The 17,211-nt window shown below is 35.8% G+C and overlaps 1 protein-coding gene across 5 annotated transcripts in view; it reads right to left on the bottom strand.

Annotated features, from left to right (window-relative positions):
- Positions 1-15,992, bottom strand: part of N4BP2L2 (NEDD4 binding protein 2 like 2) — an 83,015-nt gene extending 67,023 nt beyond the window's left edge. For 4 of the 5 annotated variants that reach the window (XM_037799828.1, XM_037799829.1, XM_037799827.1 and 1 more), the window contains exons 1-5: positions 15,830-15,992; positions 13,297-14,555; positions 6,291-6,415; positions 2,511-2,599; positions 2,048-2,124 (exon numbers count right to left, since the gene is read on the bottom strand). In XM_037799828.1, coding sequence (XP_037655756.1) covers positions 2,048-2,124; positions 2,511-2,599; positions 6,291-6,415; positions 13,297-14,555 — 1,550 coding nt within the window. In that variant the 5' untranslated portion in view covers positions 15,830-15,992. Of the gene's footprint in view, positions 1-2,047; positions 2,125-2,510; positions 2,600-6,290; positions 6,416-13,296; positions 14,556-15,829 lie in introns of those variants that run through there. The other variant, XM_037799830.1, reaches the window with a different exon arrangement.
- Between the last annotated feature and the right edge of the window lie 1,219 nt (positions 15,993-17,211).

Raw genomic sequence — 17,211 nt, 5'->3', positions numbered from 1 at the left:
TTATATTTTGCAAACACTAGAAGATAGATATCATTTACCCACAATTTGTAGGCAAAGATTTATATTGGGTCTCAAAGTATTTAATGATTTTTTTTTAAAGGCTTAAGAATACCAAAAGGCACAGCAAAATGTTAATTATATACCTCCTTCACATAGAACCATCTACTCATTGTACTGCTGTGTAAATTCCCCCTTTTAATAACAAAATCAAAGATTGTGAGACACTGATTTGAGAACTGTAGAAAAATCTCATAAGCACAATGTAGAGTGAAAGAAACTATAGACACAAAAAATACACAGTGTAAGGTTCTATTTATATAAAGTCTGAAACATGCAAAATTAAAATATGGGTTTAAGGCAAAAGACAGTACAGTAACACTATAAAGAAAAGTGATTATCAAGTCAAAACAGTGGTTACTTTTGGGGGGTGAAAGAAGTCATGACTGAGAAGAGGAATGCGAGCAGCTCCTGAGCTGGTGGAAAGGCTTTCGTGATGTGGACAATGACTAAATTAGTATTTTTTTTTAAAAATAAGAAACTGTTAAGCAGCATATTTATATTTAATGCACTTTTCTTAATGAATGTTTATATATATGTTTATATATATATATGACAGATAAAAGGCGCTTAAAAATTATTCTTGACACTCAAAGACAGTTTTAAAATTTAGTTTACCCTAATATTTTTTGTAAATTGACTTGGATGGGCCAAAGCAAACAACCACATATTTTATATTTAATACCACAGTACTAGTAATGCTAATTCTTCTTTTCATAGAAAATAGCCACAAGAAAAAAGTTTACTTGTCAAAACTATCAACGTATAGGCTCAAACTGAGGGGAAAAAAAAAAAAAAAAAAAAAAGGAAAGATAAAAGACCAAACCAAGATATCTGAGGTTGAAAATTGGCAAGTTGACTAAATACATAAGGTACCAAAAGTGATAATTCAATCGATTTTTTTCAAAAATCAGTCAAATCCATGCTAGGTATCAGTTGCATGACATGCAAATCAGAAAGGGAAACAATGAAAAGCAATTAAATTAGTTGGAGCCCATACACAGAACAGCTTGAAGCTGGCAGAGGGCAAACTGAAGTGGAAAGGAAAACTGGTATTAGAAAAAGGGTCATGTGTGATAGTTGCACAACTCTAAATATACTGAAAACCATATAAATTGTGAAAGTGTAAAACCCATTACACTTTAAATGGGTGAATTCCATGGCATATGAATTACATCAAGGCTGTTACCAAAAACGTTGGCAGAGGGAACCACAATCCCATAACACAAATTCTGTAATCTAAAACACCCTGAAAACTGAGTTTTTCTGCTGACTCAAGGGCAGCAAAGTCAAAACAGAATTGTACTCATTTGGTGACACAATCTACCCTGAACTGACACTGGATTATTTGGAATCTTTCTTATCTAACCTAGCATGACTTGTTGTGTTTTGCTGCAGAAGTATTAAGATGTCTGATTATGACATGCTGCCCCAAACTCTGCTAAGGGTGTTAGGTTACAAATGGTATATGTACTATATATCTTTCTAAAGCCAAAAAAAAAAAATCTGAATTCCAAATTTGATTCCAATCTTGGATATGGGATTATGGACCTGTACTAGTAAAGATGGAAAAGGGAGCAAGATGAAACGACCAGGTAGCCCAGTAGAAAAAAGGCAATGGGGGCTAAAAGGGGAAGGAGATGAAACTGAATGGGCAATGCAGAGCTGGCCTAGCTAAAAACCAGAGGGAAGTCCTACTTTTTCCCCTCAAAGTTTTGTGGATCTCCACTAGCATTCAAGAAACTGTGGAACAACAGGAATTCACACAAGAAAAAGTAACACACATTTAACAAGGAAAACTCTGTAAAATTTAATGCGACAAGGCTCCTTAAACACCTTTAAAAGTCTATGTTGCTCTTAACAGAAAGTAAGTAGTAGTCTCTACTCACAAGTAGCAACGATAGGACAAACTAAATACAGCTAGTAAGGAAACTGTAAAGGCGAAAAGAAAGAAAAAGACAAGGGTTCAATAAAAATGTGAGTGCCTTACTTTTCTAATTCTTCAGGATCAAATTTCCACCAAGTTTCAGGTTCATGAAACTCTACCTTGTATCCTTTTCCTATGGCCTACACAAAGAGAAGGAAGAAAAAACACCCAGAGAATACTTCTTAAAATACAAAAAAGAAAGACATATAAATTCCACTTAAACAGTACTTCTAAATTTGCCCAACCAATAAAAATTTTACTCTATAAAATAATACGATTTGTATAAATTTTCAGACCACTTAACTGGACAGATTTCAATTACCATTCTAAAGTACAGGCAAAACTAACAAGATGAGCATATTCCTTAATAAGCATCATTTCCAATTTAAAAAAAAACTAAGCAAACCAACAAACTTCTTTAGAAGCAAGGACAAATGTTTACTGAAGACCAAAGCAACCAAATTTTCAGATTATGAAAAACTTGATGAGAATAAAATAAAGTAACTCTCTCATCTCTCATATTTACCATTTCCACATATGGTTTCATTTCCCAAGCTTGTGTATTAGTGTTGTCTATTATAACTGGAGATCTCCCCTGATCGATAGCTTGTTTTGCTAAAATAAAAAAAAATAAAAAAAAAATTAAAGAACAAAAACAAAAAATACAGAAACTATTAGGATAAATACACATATAAAAATAAAATCTAAACTTTCATTAAGAAATTTTCTACATCTCTGGATTTAAAACCAAAACTGCAATCTCTTGAATCAGTGTCATGAAAAAAAGGACTCTATTATATCAAAATAAAATTTACAAACACACCCACATGCAATGTTTGTTCTCTGAATCGGGTGCTGACAAACCAGCTGTAAGGGACGTTTTGGAGACATGCATAATCTCATTTAGGGAAAAAATATAAAAGTCTGAGAAGCTTTACTCTAAGATATTAAAAGTGGTCATCTGTAAGTGGTGGGAATATCTGTATCTTATGCACATCTGTATTTTCTACCATGTACAAATAAGAAAGGTTTATTTAAAAAAAAAAAAAAGATTATGCATTTATCCTTATCAGACAACTTCATATACCAAGTGACTAAATACCACAGTTCAAGTGACTTTGTGCATATTTCTTAGGATTATGATTCTCAATTGGGAGTAGAGGGAGAAAGGGACCTTTCTAAGCTCTTTTCCTATGCCAATGCCATGTCTTGCCCCATGAGGTGAGAATCACTACCACAATGAGCCACTATTCATGACGGGAGTGTGTGTCCCTTTTAGGTGTACCAGAGAAGAAAAATAATTAAGAGCCCCTGATAAAAATTAAAAGGCTAAGGCAAAATACAGTTGTATGGAAGTTTTCTTGGGACAGAGAATTCAAGCCACTAAGTTCTATAGAAGAGAACCATTTATACAGCTGGTTAGGTCAGACAGAATTCTAAAGTTCAGTTAAGCAGTAATGACTATGGTGGGATGCATATTTGGGAGACGTCTCTAAGCACCAAAAGAAATTTAGAATTTGGGCCATAAATAGGATACCAAGGTGTGATCACCTTCCACGGCTGCATCCCCAAACATAAATACTGATCAAACCTTCCATTAAAAAAAAAACTTATCAAAATAATTTATTTCATATCTTCAAGGAATTGTGTTCTGGTAAAGGAGCTTATTAATCAAATAAACCTCTGATTTATGGGACTAGTGAGATTATTCTCTGCCCATAAATAATCATCATTCAACATCACATTCCATTCACTGCACAAGAATAGAGTTCCTATGTAAACAAAGTCCTACTATATTCAAATACATCCCCACCCAAAGAGTCCATTTCTTAGACAAATTAACCACCAAACTCTAAAAAAGAGGATGGCATCTCTGGAGATGTTCTGAATTTACAAGCATTCTAAGATGAATTTAGTGTCTTCTAACAATAAACATGCTGTAACATGAGGCAGACAGGTATGTACAGACTGGTGCCTGGCATTTAAAGGTACTCAAATATTTGTTGAAAATAATAATTTTGCTCTAAAGAAAATAAGACACCTTTGTAATTTTTCAAAATGTCTAATGACCATTGCTGGATGTGGATAAAAAATTACCTTGAAAAAAATCTGTTTTTATTGTATTGGTGATAAAACCAGTTTATCCAGATACCATAAGTAAGTCCACCAATTATAATTTGCATAGTATGAGCATTTTAGTGAAATGTTCTAGATTAGCATTGCAGAGGAAAGATGTCTCAGACTAACAAACTCCCCAAAATGTATACTGGCTCTACTACTGCTTTTATTCATTCCACCTGCCACCTATTCCTGTTCCCTTAACTTTAGGCCAATAACTCCAAGCCTTTTTGGAATTACAAGTCACCATTATTTGATTTGGCTAACAGCATTCTATGGCATTAAAAAAAATAATTAAATGAAATTTTTTTTGAGATCTTTATTCCACCCTCTAATATTTTTGGAGAAATCCTACAGTATCATAAAACCAATACAAGATATAATCTTAACAAACTTATTTGACATTTAAACATTCCTGTGAAAACATGAACTATAAAAGAGCTAAAACTTTATACTCAAAAATATCCTGTTTTACCAAAGCCTTATTTCACCTTTCTGGTAATAAACAGTTGACAGAAATTTTAAAGTGAAGAAAAAATTTCCTTAATGTAATTCCTTACTCTAAAGACTGACAAAAAGAAAAGCATTTACCCATTTTTCCCATACATATTGTACTCGAGGGTAACCCTAGTTGGTAGCTCTAGTTGAAAAGAGGTTCTTTATTACAGGGTAATTCCCACTACTAACCATGAAAGGAATGTAAGACCTAGAAAACTACCCTTTTGCGACCTTTAATCAAATAATTAATTCAGAAAACAAAAGGCTGATAGGAAACCTGGTAATTGAGGGAGCAGGCTGTCCCCTTTGAAGCTACCGATCTCAGCCTCACTGAAAGTGAGACAACAGACCATTTAATGCTTGCCAAAAGAAATACTGAACCTATAGCTAATCAAGCCTCTCCTCCACTTCCATTTATGGGAAATACAGAAGATAGAGGAACAAGTTAAATGATTTCCTCCAGAAAGCAAATGACAAATACAGAATGTGGAACACAGGACAAACAACGTAGTTTCTGCAACAAATTAATGGTATGAGAAAGGAAAGATGGGAAATTGCTGTCGTCTAACATAATTAAAAATGACACAATAACCAAATATACTGCGAGAACCTTGTTTGGATCCTGATTCAAACAAAACAAGCATAGAAAGATATTGGCAACAAGAGGGAAAATTCAATTATGAACTGGATACCAAGGAATTGTTCTTTTCTTTTAGGTATGATCAAAGCATTGTCATTAATAAGATGTGGTTAAGTAACAAGAAAGCCTAAATTCGAAATGCATAGAATATGTCTAAAATTTGCTTTAAAATACTTCAGCAATTTTTTTAAAAGGGGGAGAGAGGTGAAAACAAAAAGGATAGATAAAGCTAATATAGTAAAATCTTGGTAAGTGAAAATTCTGGGTGTTGGATATATGGGGGTTCATTATAATCCCTCTCTCTAGGTTGAAATTTTTCATAATATAAACAATTCATTTAATTATCAATGCATTCTTCATTATTTTTAAAAATTAATTTATAGTGTATGCATTAACTTACATAGTCCTAGAGCAACAGTTTTCAAGCCTGACTGCCCATTAGAATCATCTGGAGAACATTCCAGACCAATTAAATCAGAATCTCCAGGGACTGAGGTACAGGCATAAATTTTTTGTAAAAGGTCCCCAAGTGATTCAAATGTGCAGCCACAGTTAAGAACCACTATTTCAGATGAACACATTGACCCACATGAATCTAAAAAACGTATTAAACAGATATTTTATACAGCAGTATGAGAAAAGCCTTTGGTATCCATAGGCAATATAGTCTTTGGAAACATTAACATTACACTCAGGAAATAACTTTGGGGAATATGGTATTATCAGGGTTAGGTGAAGTTATTCATGAGGTATATAATAAAACCTATCAAAATATCCCACACCTCTATTATTTTACCAGCTTATACTGGTACACTACTTTACAGTTCACAAAATCATCTAAATTCTCTTATTTGATTTTCACCAACCCTGATGAGACAGAGCAATCATAATTATCACCACTTCAAACAGATCCAAAACAAGAAATTGGATCTCAAAGCTGTTGAATGGTCTGCCAAAGTCATTCAGCTGGTAAAAGTCTGAGTCAAAAAAAAAACTTGGTTTTTCTGACCCTCAGTCATTCTATCCCAGGAGACCTGACCCAAAACAAACCTCTGTTCTGGTTCCAGTCATGGGCATCACCAAGTTGAGTAACATTATACCTGTACCCATCCTGTTGACGAAAGTAGTCATCAGTGCTGAACACAATGCCATTCCGACTCTGAGCAAGCAGAACGCTGTTAACAGAAGAAACCGTAAAGGCACCATTTATCAGTTCCATCACCATGAGAAATAAGCCACACAGGAAAGGCTATTAAATGAATTTCTGGCACTTACCTATAAGTAGATAGCAAACAGAATAGCATGGGAGGTGAACACTCCAAAAAGCAATGAGATCTCAACTATCACTTCACACTTAAATCTACACAATTACAGCCTGCATCAAAACTTTTTAAGCATTTGTATTACAACTTTTTAAAACACTCTTCACCCAATTCCAAAATTATGTCAACTATTATCCATGTTTGAACTTCACAGAATTTGCATTTGATGTCTAAAATGCCTCAATTTAGTGCAACAGGTAACCTGAAAGCAAGTAAGTCTAAGCAAACAATTCATCCAGGGAGAACCACAGCTGAGCCAAGACAGCTTTGAGAAACTCATTTTCATGGAGCACAGACACAGCTGATCCTCAAATGGGAGCCAGAAATAGGTGTAAGGTTGTGAACCGTCAAAGTATAATTAAACTTAAAAACATTTTAAGGGATTAAATTACTAAATAAAATTAATTATTAAACACTAAATAGAGAATAAACTCTCAGAATTCTCTTAACTGATGCCTAATGAAAGAGATTCAGAGGCCTGCTAAGGGAAAGAGCAGTAATAATAATTTGGATAAAAACAAAAACACTATTTATTTTGTTGTTTCTTTCCTTTCTCCCAACCATAAGGCAGGTGAGTATCATTTAACAAAAAAATATTCTGACAGTGGGAGGGGTGAGTGGAAAGTGGTCGAAGGGATTCAGAGTAAAAAAATATGATCCCGGGATGATTCAAGAATATTTATTTCCTCCTAAAAAGTAGTAGGACATGGGGTGGGGGCTGGAAAACTTGTTTTTCGGGGGGTTTTGTTTTGTTTCGTGAATAAAAAAGATTCTGCCAAAAAAAAACAAAGTAGTAGCAAAGATTTCAACTATTAAGATGATAAACATGTTATCTCTCCTTTCCTCAACTTATAATAAAATCTTCTATATTTTACAATAAAAATAAAATTGTGTGTCACAATAAAAATAAGTAAAGATTTCCAGTTACAGAATTACAATTCAAATTACTTCAAACAAGCCACACAAAAGTTAAGGGTTGGGTTTTTTGTTTAAGGACTAGAGTTCAATTACTTTTTTTACACAATCATAATTTTTCCAAAATATATCCATCCAACATATTTGCTATCTTATTTGCTTATACAGACAATTTAGAATATTATAAAATGTCACAATATTAGCATTCCAAATTAAAGTCCAATCACATAAAAAGCAATTTTGTTCAATCAAACATATAATACCTTACTTTACTCAAAAGTACTAGATACAGAGATACCCATCCTTCCAAGAACTCTATGCTCATCTTTTTTCTGTTCCATTCCAGATGTTAATAATTCCACACTCCAAGACTTCTGTATCAATTTCTTAACCCCTTCCAAATTTAAAGGGGCAAGGAGGGGAAGTAAATCAATTTACATCATTAAACCAGGTCAACATGAAACATGAACAAACCTCTATAAAGAGTACTCCTTAAAATATCTATATCATAATTATAGTAAATAATTTTAGCTTAGAGATTTTTTTTCTCCCAGACACAGCAGACTGCTCATGTATCTTTTTAAAATTTCCTGAATGACCTCAAACTATGAGGCTTTCTTTCGGTGACTTATATTTAAATATACATATATATGAAACTGAAGATATCTAATACTATAGCAAGCATTTAAACCAAAAATAAAAAACTTAAGAACCTGAGTATTTTCAAAATTCTTACAGCCAGATGCCATCAGAACTCCCTCAAGTTAAGTCAGGTACTAAAACGGATTCTCAGAATGTCAAAGTGTGGAACGTGGAATAAGTCAAATATCTAATAAAAAGTGAGATCTGAGTGCAATGACCACTCATTCTATATGTTCTCAAAGCAGCTACTATGTACCAAACATTTTATATACTTCTATGACCTCATTTAATCCCCACAACCATCCTGCCAATTAGACATTAACCCATATCCAGAATAGAAAATAAATGCAGAAGTCAGGGCACCCGAGTCAAACAGACAGTGGTAGGAGAGCCAAGATTCTGCAGCAATTTGACCCCAAAAACCAGTGGCTTCCAATGATTCCCCACTTCTTGGTATTCATACCCTCGTGTAATCCTCTCCTTTTGAGTGTGGGCTAGATTCTGACTAGTTTCTAAGAAGGTGGCAGAGGTGATGGAATGTTACTTCTAAGATTAGGTTACCAAAAAAACAACTGTGGCTTCCATCTTGGGGAAATCTGTGTTTGTTTGTCTCCCCACTTCTCCTTGCTTTGAGGGAAGCCACCTGCCATGCTGTCACTGGAAAGAGGCTCAAGCAGCAAGAAACTGAAGGAGGCCTCCAGCCAACAGCCAGCAAGGAACTGAGGCCCTCAATCCAAGAGCCCACATGAAACTGTAAACCACCTCATGAGAGACCTTGCAAGTATTCTCCCTTCCCAAGTCAAATCTTCAGATGAGAACACAGGCCCAGTCAACACCTTGATCAGAGTTGTTAAGAGACCCTGAACCAGATATCTGACCTATACAAACTATGAGACAATAAATGTTTGCTGTTTTAGACCACTAAGTTTTAAGGTAATTCATTACACAGCCATAGATAACCAATGCACTCTTAAGTAAGGAAAAGGTGAACTCTGGTGTGTAGCTCAAAGGGCCCACTCTGAGAGAGGTAATTTTCATGGTTTATATTTAAAACTTCTAAGAACCAAACATTATTCTCTTTAATCCATCCATGTAGAAATCAGGGGAAAAAAATCTCTTCACATCTCTTTTAAGCTTGGCTTGTGGCCCCTTCCTCCATCTTCAAAGCCAGCAGTGTTAACTCTCTCCTCTCTGACTCTACTCCAATCCTTACATCAGTTCTGTCTGACTTTGATCTTCCTGCCTCCCTTGTGGACCCTCCCTTATTAAGGACCCTTGTGATTACACCATGCCCACCCAGTAAATCCAGGATACTCTCTTCATCTCAAAATCTTTAACATAATCACATCTGCAAAGTCCCTATTATCTTCAAAGATTAGGATGTGGACATCTTTGGGGAGCCATTATTCAGCCTACCACAGAAAATAACCCCAATAATTAAAAAAACAAAGTAAAAAGCAAAACAAAACAGAAGAAACACTCCTTTCTCAAGCTCTCCTCTCTCTCTTTTTTTTTAATTTCCTGGATGCTAAGAAAGAACTTACTGGTTTCCAGACTTATAGCCAAATACCCTAATATCATTTATTGAAGATTTTTACCCCTGCTGATATAAAAATGCCACTTCCTCATATACTAAATTCTCTTATATGCAAGTTTGATTCTGGATTCTCTAATCTTATGTTTGTTTATTCTTTTGCCAATTACAGCAAAGTTTAAATTACTGTAGCCTTTAAAAAATTTTGATATCTGGTGGGGTTAAGACTCCTATTTTTTTTTTAATTGTCCTTGTTATTCTCACACATTTATATACCAAAAAAAAAACTTTAGAATTGCCTTATCAAAACTCATTCACAGATCCCCTTGTGATTTTGATTAAAGTTTCACTGAATTTATAAATTAATTAGAAGGAGAAATGAAGTGACATTTTTACTTTATTGAGTCTTCCCATCTATAAACATGCTATAGCCATAGCCTCTCTCAACACCATCAACGATTTCTTGGGCATTTACCATCATGGAAACAATGGGGAGGGGGGTGTCCTCATCTACAAAATGCGAAATTAACACCTAATTGTCCTGAGAATAGTGTCTTTACATTATAGGTACTCAACATATAGATACTATTACTATAAGCTACTGGGAATTACAAAGTTGCCAGCTTGGATCTCTATAATCTAGATGAGTAGATTTGAAGTATATTCAGTATAATAATGACTGTAATTTAAATACTTTTGCACAGTGTGAGATCTATGGTACATGATTTAACCCACATCCTAAGCACAGTTACCCTAATCATGAAATCATAACCTGGGGTGGTCATGATAATGAATTAGAAAGGCTACTCTCCAGAGCTGGCTATGTGGAGCTATTAGAAGTACTTCAACTATCTTTATCTCTGATCTTTATCTCCAGACACTTTGCTAATCAGCATAATAAATTTTAGAAGTGGGTTTTCATTTATGAAATTAATAGCTTATTAGTCTAAAGGATGTTGAAAACAGACTCTCATTGGTGACATCAGTAATGTACAAGAAATAAGATTGTATTTCATAATACATAAATATAAAACATACATTATATATCTATATCATATTATATATAGGATATATATAAGATTCCCCACCCTTGCATGAACAGGGTATAAGAACCTAACAAAGTCTTATAGCCTGCACATCAGGGAATGACACCCAAGACTTGATCCCTAAACGATCCTGAGTCCAATCACTGGGTCAGAAGATTCTGTTCGCCTGATGCCGACTACAATGTACCTCTAGACTACTACTGGATTCTGACTCAAAAGAACCCTTCATCATCAGTGTTCTCAGGTTCTCTAAGAATCAAATAGCTAGCATTTTATCATACCTACAAAGGTTGTATGAGCGGTTTTGCATGGGCTTACTCATAAATATTTAAAGTCCGTATTTGTGTCAGAATGCAGCCTAAGACTTGCTTTCATTAAATCTGGTAGTGAAGTTGGGGGAAACAACTAACTCTCTACTTATAAACAAAAGTAGCTATCAACATCTGCCAAAACAAACCTAAGAGCTGTTATCTGTCCAAATTGGGTTAAGTCAGTTATCAATGTATAGAAAGATAATGCAGTCTTGTATAGTTTATGCAGAAAGAGTGGTAAAGGCAACTACTACATGAGTCCAGAAGGAGGATTACTAAGGGTGAGATGATTAGGCTAAGTCTCAAAAAATGGAAGCATTTAAGAAAGGCTTTGAAATAGCAGTCTAGAGAACAATGGAAGACAAGCCATTAAGTCTCCTCTAGTAGAAGACAGGTGCAAGCTCAAGTGTAGAATGATATGAAGATAGAGGTGGATGAGGACTAAATAAGGAAGAGGGGGACTTGAACACTATCCAAAAGAATCTGAACATTATCTAACCCCCCTATTCATCACCATATATCAGAACTAAACAGTGCCATCTTTTCCATTCCTCAAATCAGCTCAATTCTGATCTACCACATATTTACTTCTTTCTTTTTATAAAGTGCATTTTGAAAGCTAATTCCTTTATGCAACCATTCATTACTAGAGAGTATCTAGCATAATACCCAATCCCAAATAACCAATAATGACTCCATTAAAAAAAAAAAAACTTAAGTATTCCTGCCACTTTAACCAGGTTCCCTGAAGTCAGGAGTCACGTACAGGGCTATGTATGCAACAGGAACTGGAATGAACTAGTTTAGAGGAAATGTACTTAATATCACTTATATCCCTAGTTTGCTGTCTTGTCAGCTTTTGTAATCTCTTCCAAGTCACTTAACCTGTTCTTCCCTTTAGCCTCTGCTCCGTCTATACAATGAAGAGAACAGAACTTATCTCTTGTATCCAAAAGTACTTGGGAAACTGTAAATCATGACACAAATGTTAGTTGTTGCTAATATATAACATCCATTCTTATATCATTTTCAAAGATATATACATATTATATATAATGCCCTCTATCATCTCCAACTACAACCATGTCTCTGAAATTCTTTGTTCCCATCTTAACCCTTCTTTCTCATGTTTTTCTATACCACTCTGAATCAAGCAGCCTCGGCGGGAGACCCCTTCAACCAATTTCCAAATCCCAACTGTTTATTTTCTCTGATGTTGTATATCCTACATCTGGAAGACTGGATAAAGACAACCTCACTCTTTAACTTCTATCTTTTCTAAACAGCTGAAATTTCATCTTCTTAACTAAACTAAGAAGAAGCAAAATGCTAACCAAAATTTCAATTCATTCACAAAGATTATAGCTTTAAATATAGCATGAAATGACTAGCGAATTTAGTTTTTCTTTAATTTGTTTCTGAAGAAATTTTTTTTGTTTAGATTGTTCAGAAATTAGAAATTAGAGGTTGCAAATAAATACAAAGCATTTGCAAAACTTTTTTATCCTCACCTAAGAATATCAAATAAATTTTCTTTTTCTCCTAACCTGGTATAAATCTTGAATCATCCCATAAAAACAGCAAAAAAATTTGTATGGTTTTTCTTTGCACTATTTTTCAAGATTAATCGAACATATTAAAGTGCACCAACATTCTTTGTTTTAAAATGTAAATAAAAACACGAATTTGAAAAATTTGTAATACAATAAAACATCATCAATCTAACTCAATTAATTCATATTTTGCTTCCTTTAAATTCCTTAAATTTTAAGAAACCACAAAAGGGCTTCCTCTGCCAATCAACAATATGAACACGCTTAACACTTTCAAAATTTCTTTCCTTGGGTTATCTCATTTGCTTCTCATAATAATTCCAGCAGGACAGGTATCATTCATTCCGTTAAACATAACAAAACTTACCCAAGGTCATAAAATGAAACAACTAAGTCAAAATCCAAATCTAAACCCATGTCCAACTCTTCTTAAACAGCCAACTTAAAAGGAAAGGCCAGCACAGTCATCAAAAGCATCTGCTTTCATCACTGTCATAACGACACATGGTGTACCCATTTTTGAAGACCTTAGCAAAATATAAATATTTATGCCATTCTCCTTTCCCCTGAAAGAAAACATCTTTTTAAACATTTACACGGAAGTCATTCTCAAATATAACAAATTAAACGTTTTATTCTACTAGAACCATGACAGCATTTGTCACTGATTACTAACAGTCTTGATTTGTAAGTAATGAATTATCAAGTATTCATAGTGACACTCTTTACTTACCGAGACAATGTCGTTTTCCCAGAACCTGGCAGGCCTCTTAAAAGGATAAGTAACTTTTGCAATTTATTTAGTTTTTCCTCTTGAAACTGTTGGTTCATAAACCTGTCTGTTCCATTAAGCTTGTCCACAAAAGGATCTTCCCAGTATTCTTCTCTGGTTTCACAGAAACCATTACTCACACGTCCATCTTCTACACTGTGGCTATTTCTAGAGGGATGAACACCACTGCTATTCTGAATACAGTCGGTAAATTTACTGTTCTGATCAGCAGTCAAACAACTCCAGTTAAAGTGACAGCTATCTACAGAACATTCACTTGTCACCTGAGAGTCATCTTGGGCACAGAAAATATTTGGAGGTGGATTTTGTGGCACGTGAAATCCTTGAATATTTAAATGATAATTAAAACTGGGAAGTGCAGGAGGACCACGAGGTACTATAAAAGAATGCAGTGATTGCCACTCAGGCCTGAAAGAAGTACATGAAATGTCGCAAAATGTAGGTACTACTTGTCCAGTACAGGGGTATCTGCCTGCGTCATTCCCCAAGTACTGCTGATACTCACAAGGTGACTGAAGAGCATTACCAACATCTCTTTTCTTTTCTTCATCACATTCTACAAGATCATTATGATGGCCTTCATAATATGCAGTAAGCTGTTCCTGAAAGGGTTCGGGTTCCTTACAACTGCCTTCCAAATCATCTTTTTCATTTTCAAGCTCTTCAATTTCTTTGTAAAACTGGAATAATTCATTGTCCATCTCTGATTTTTTGGAATTAAATTTCATTTTCTCTTCTTGACCTCCTCTGCCATTTATACCACTGATAGCATCTGCACGATTCCTTCTTTCATTACATTTCTTCTTCTCAGGAGGTTTGTAAATGGGTCCTATAAATGCTTTACTAGTGCTATATATCCCATCATCTGAGGATACTACTGGAGGACTTGCATTCTGTAAAACTTGTGAATCAATGAATTCAACAACATCTTGTCTATTACCAGGCATCACATCATGCAAAGGTTTCAATAACACAGTTTTGGTTTTGTCCTGCTGAGGATGACCATTTCCTATGACGTCAACGACAGCCACGGGGGCCCCATCAGTTCCAGTATTCTCTTGGATTCTGTGAAAATTAGCACTACCGTGATGGGAGAAAACATGAGCTTCTTCTATTGGTTTCAATTTTTTACAGCATGGTTCACTTGTTAGTTCTTTTCCACGTCCCAAAGATTTAGCTTCAATTTCACCATAAGGCATCTGAAGAGCAAACAAATCATATAATGAATAGCTAATAGCTTAAAAATCTAAACAAAAATTTCTCCAGAAACAAGACATTAGAAAAAGACTAAATTTGTGATATAAGCATTTAAGGCTAAAATCTTGCCCCAAATTGTCAGTTTTATAATTAAAATTTAAGTAGTGTCATAACAAATCAATTGAAGATAATTCTCATTAGATTAAGTAAATACCCTTAAAAAAATATATATAGCTCACCTTCAGTCTAGAGGATTCATTTCTGAATTTAGAGAAATTAAACAATTTAAGTAAGCTTGGAAAGCTAAACCAATAATACAATTTAATGATACAGATACATAATTGTGTACTAAGAAGTAAAATTGCCAACGAGGTTGATACTTATACCTACACAGGATTGCGGTAAATTGCATCATAAACGTCTACTGTTTAAAATCACTATATCCTTGGGAGTGAAAAGCTCCAGCTCCCAAACCTCAGATAACCATACTTCCTAACACCCAAACGTTAGGTTAACTGAAATGCCAGTCTTTACACGGGTCCTTCTCCAGTGAATAGTATAATAACGTCCCAAATGGGCGTATTGCTTTAATAAAGAGAATAAAGATAATAATAACTTCAACTGCACCGAGAATGACGCAATTATATTACGCTAAGAAAAAATCTGGCAATTCCCCCAAATGAAAGTGCTCATCTTTTCCAGACGTTTTCCTTATCCCGGACATAAATTCTACTTCCCTTGAAGGACGGGGAACAATCCAAAAGCCTGTTTTACTCAATACTCTTCATTTCGACCTCTCTGGTGTCCAACATGAGAGAAAAGGAAAGGGCAAAAAGACGGACTAGAAAATGAAGGGGTAGGCCGCAGAGAGACTGAAAGGAACCACAGCGATAAAGAAGGCCACCCTCTCGGAAGCAGCCCCCTCCCCGGCCACCCCAGGCCTTCCACTTCCTCAATCGAAACCTGGGAAAAGTCCCGAGGAAGAAAAGCGAAGGGGTTGCGTTACGACCGTGGCCTATAGGCAACCTAAGCCCCATGCCCTCACTTAAAACGAGAAGCTCGGGCAAAAGTGCCCTCACCCGGTTTCTCTGTCCCAGTGGAAGCATGTCCAAATTCTCTCTAGGAATTCTGGAGGTCTCGAGGTTCAAAGGTTCTCTCCTGTCTCCCATCTTTACGGCTAACCTAAGGAGTCCTGCCAAGCCAGCGAGCACCCGAGACGCGAAAAGAAGAAAGGAAGGAAAAACCGAAAACCAACTTAAAATGGGTTTCCACTCACCTTACTCCACAGCTCTGCATTGACCTTTACCTCCCAATAAAACCTCCTTCTAGAAAGCCACGAACCTCTGCGAAAAAAAAACGTGGAGAACCAGCACCAAAGCAAAGAGCGGAAGGGACTCAACGTCCAGCTCTCAGACTCGGACAACGAGCCGCAAGATGGCGGCCATCTCTCACTGACCCAGGAAGGGATTCCGGTTCGCGCCGGGCATTGTGGGCATTGAAGTCCGGCGTTCGCTAACGCCCTATAGACCTCCACTAGACGGAGACTCGGACTCCCAGAATCCATTGCGTGATGCACGCCCCTGTTTGGCAACCTCCCCAGGACCGGAACTAGTTCCTGGATCTGGACTGGGAAGTGGTTTATGAATACCAACTTTAGCGAAAAAAACAGGCACCAGCAGTGCTGTTCACGCCTAAAGGAGAACAGAGCATGCGTGCCGGGCGCCCCACATGGGTGCGCCAGCTGCCTTTGGGGCGTTTTAAGGATTTCTGGGAGACGCAGAATGAGCAGGCTTTTGAAAGAAGACTCAACATTTGGTATCTCCAAGTAGGGTATCGTCTAGCATTTTTGGATCATGCTCCTCTATCGAAAACGAGAATCACAACAGCTGTGGATCTTACGAGGCTTGATAAAAGATAAAAATCATTTAGTGTGTGATTTTTTTGGAAAAAAAGACTGTTCTCTGAGATTCCCCGTTAAGAGTCAATGTGTGAAAAGCGATTAGGAAAAAATAAGTGCTACGTAAACGTTAACTTGAAAATAAATACAAGCAGACTAGCTGACAATCTTAACTCTCAGCTCAGGCCCTCCCCCCGCCTCCGCCAGACCTGCTCCTACTCCCCGATTCTTTCCTGTACCCACAAGGGAAACTGCTGAACTTCATATTTTAAAAAATCTTCCTGTGGATATGTGTCCTCCCCCTCATTGCAATAACCCTTTCATTTATAAATGTAAATTATATATTCATAAAATAAGTTGTTTACATCTGTATCATTACTTATTTTGATCCTCTTGATCTGAATTGGACTTACTGCGACGTAATAAAGTCTCCTGCTTTTGGGGTGTTTCTTTTTTTTCTTTTCACATCCCCTGTATCATCGAACTTGTTTTAGATTGGTGTAGATTTATGAATCCACCCAAACCCTTAGTTTTAATGTTTCCATGAATGCTGCTAAGCCACATCCTCCCGTTCTGAACTTGAGCAATTGCTATTAAGAGCCCAGGTTCAGGACCTAAGTTCTTTCCTGTTAAATTTAAAAATGCATACATTCTTTCAAGATACCCAAGGACCTTGTCATCTAAAGTTTGCATTGCTTTCAATATTGTTACATTTGTAACTTCTATGCATCTATATGTTCTATATCTTCATCTAAGTTGTT

This window comes from Choloepus didactylus, chromosome 12, assembly GCF_015220235.1.
Source record: "Choloepus didactylus isolate mChoDid1 chromosome 12, mChoDid1.pri, whole genome shotgun sequence".
NCBI lineage: Eukaryota > Metazoa > Chordata > Mammalia > Pilosa > Megalonychidae > Choloepus > Choloepus didactylus.
This window is presented reverse-complemented; position numbering and strand designations above follow the sequence as displayed.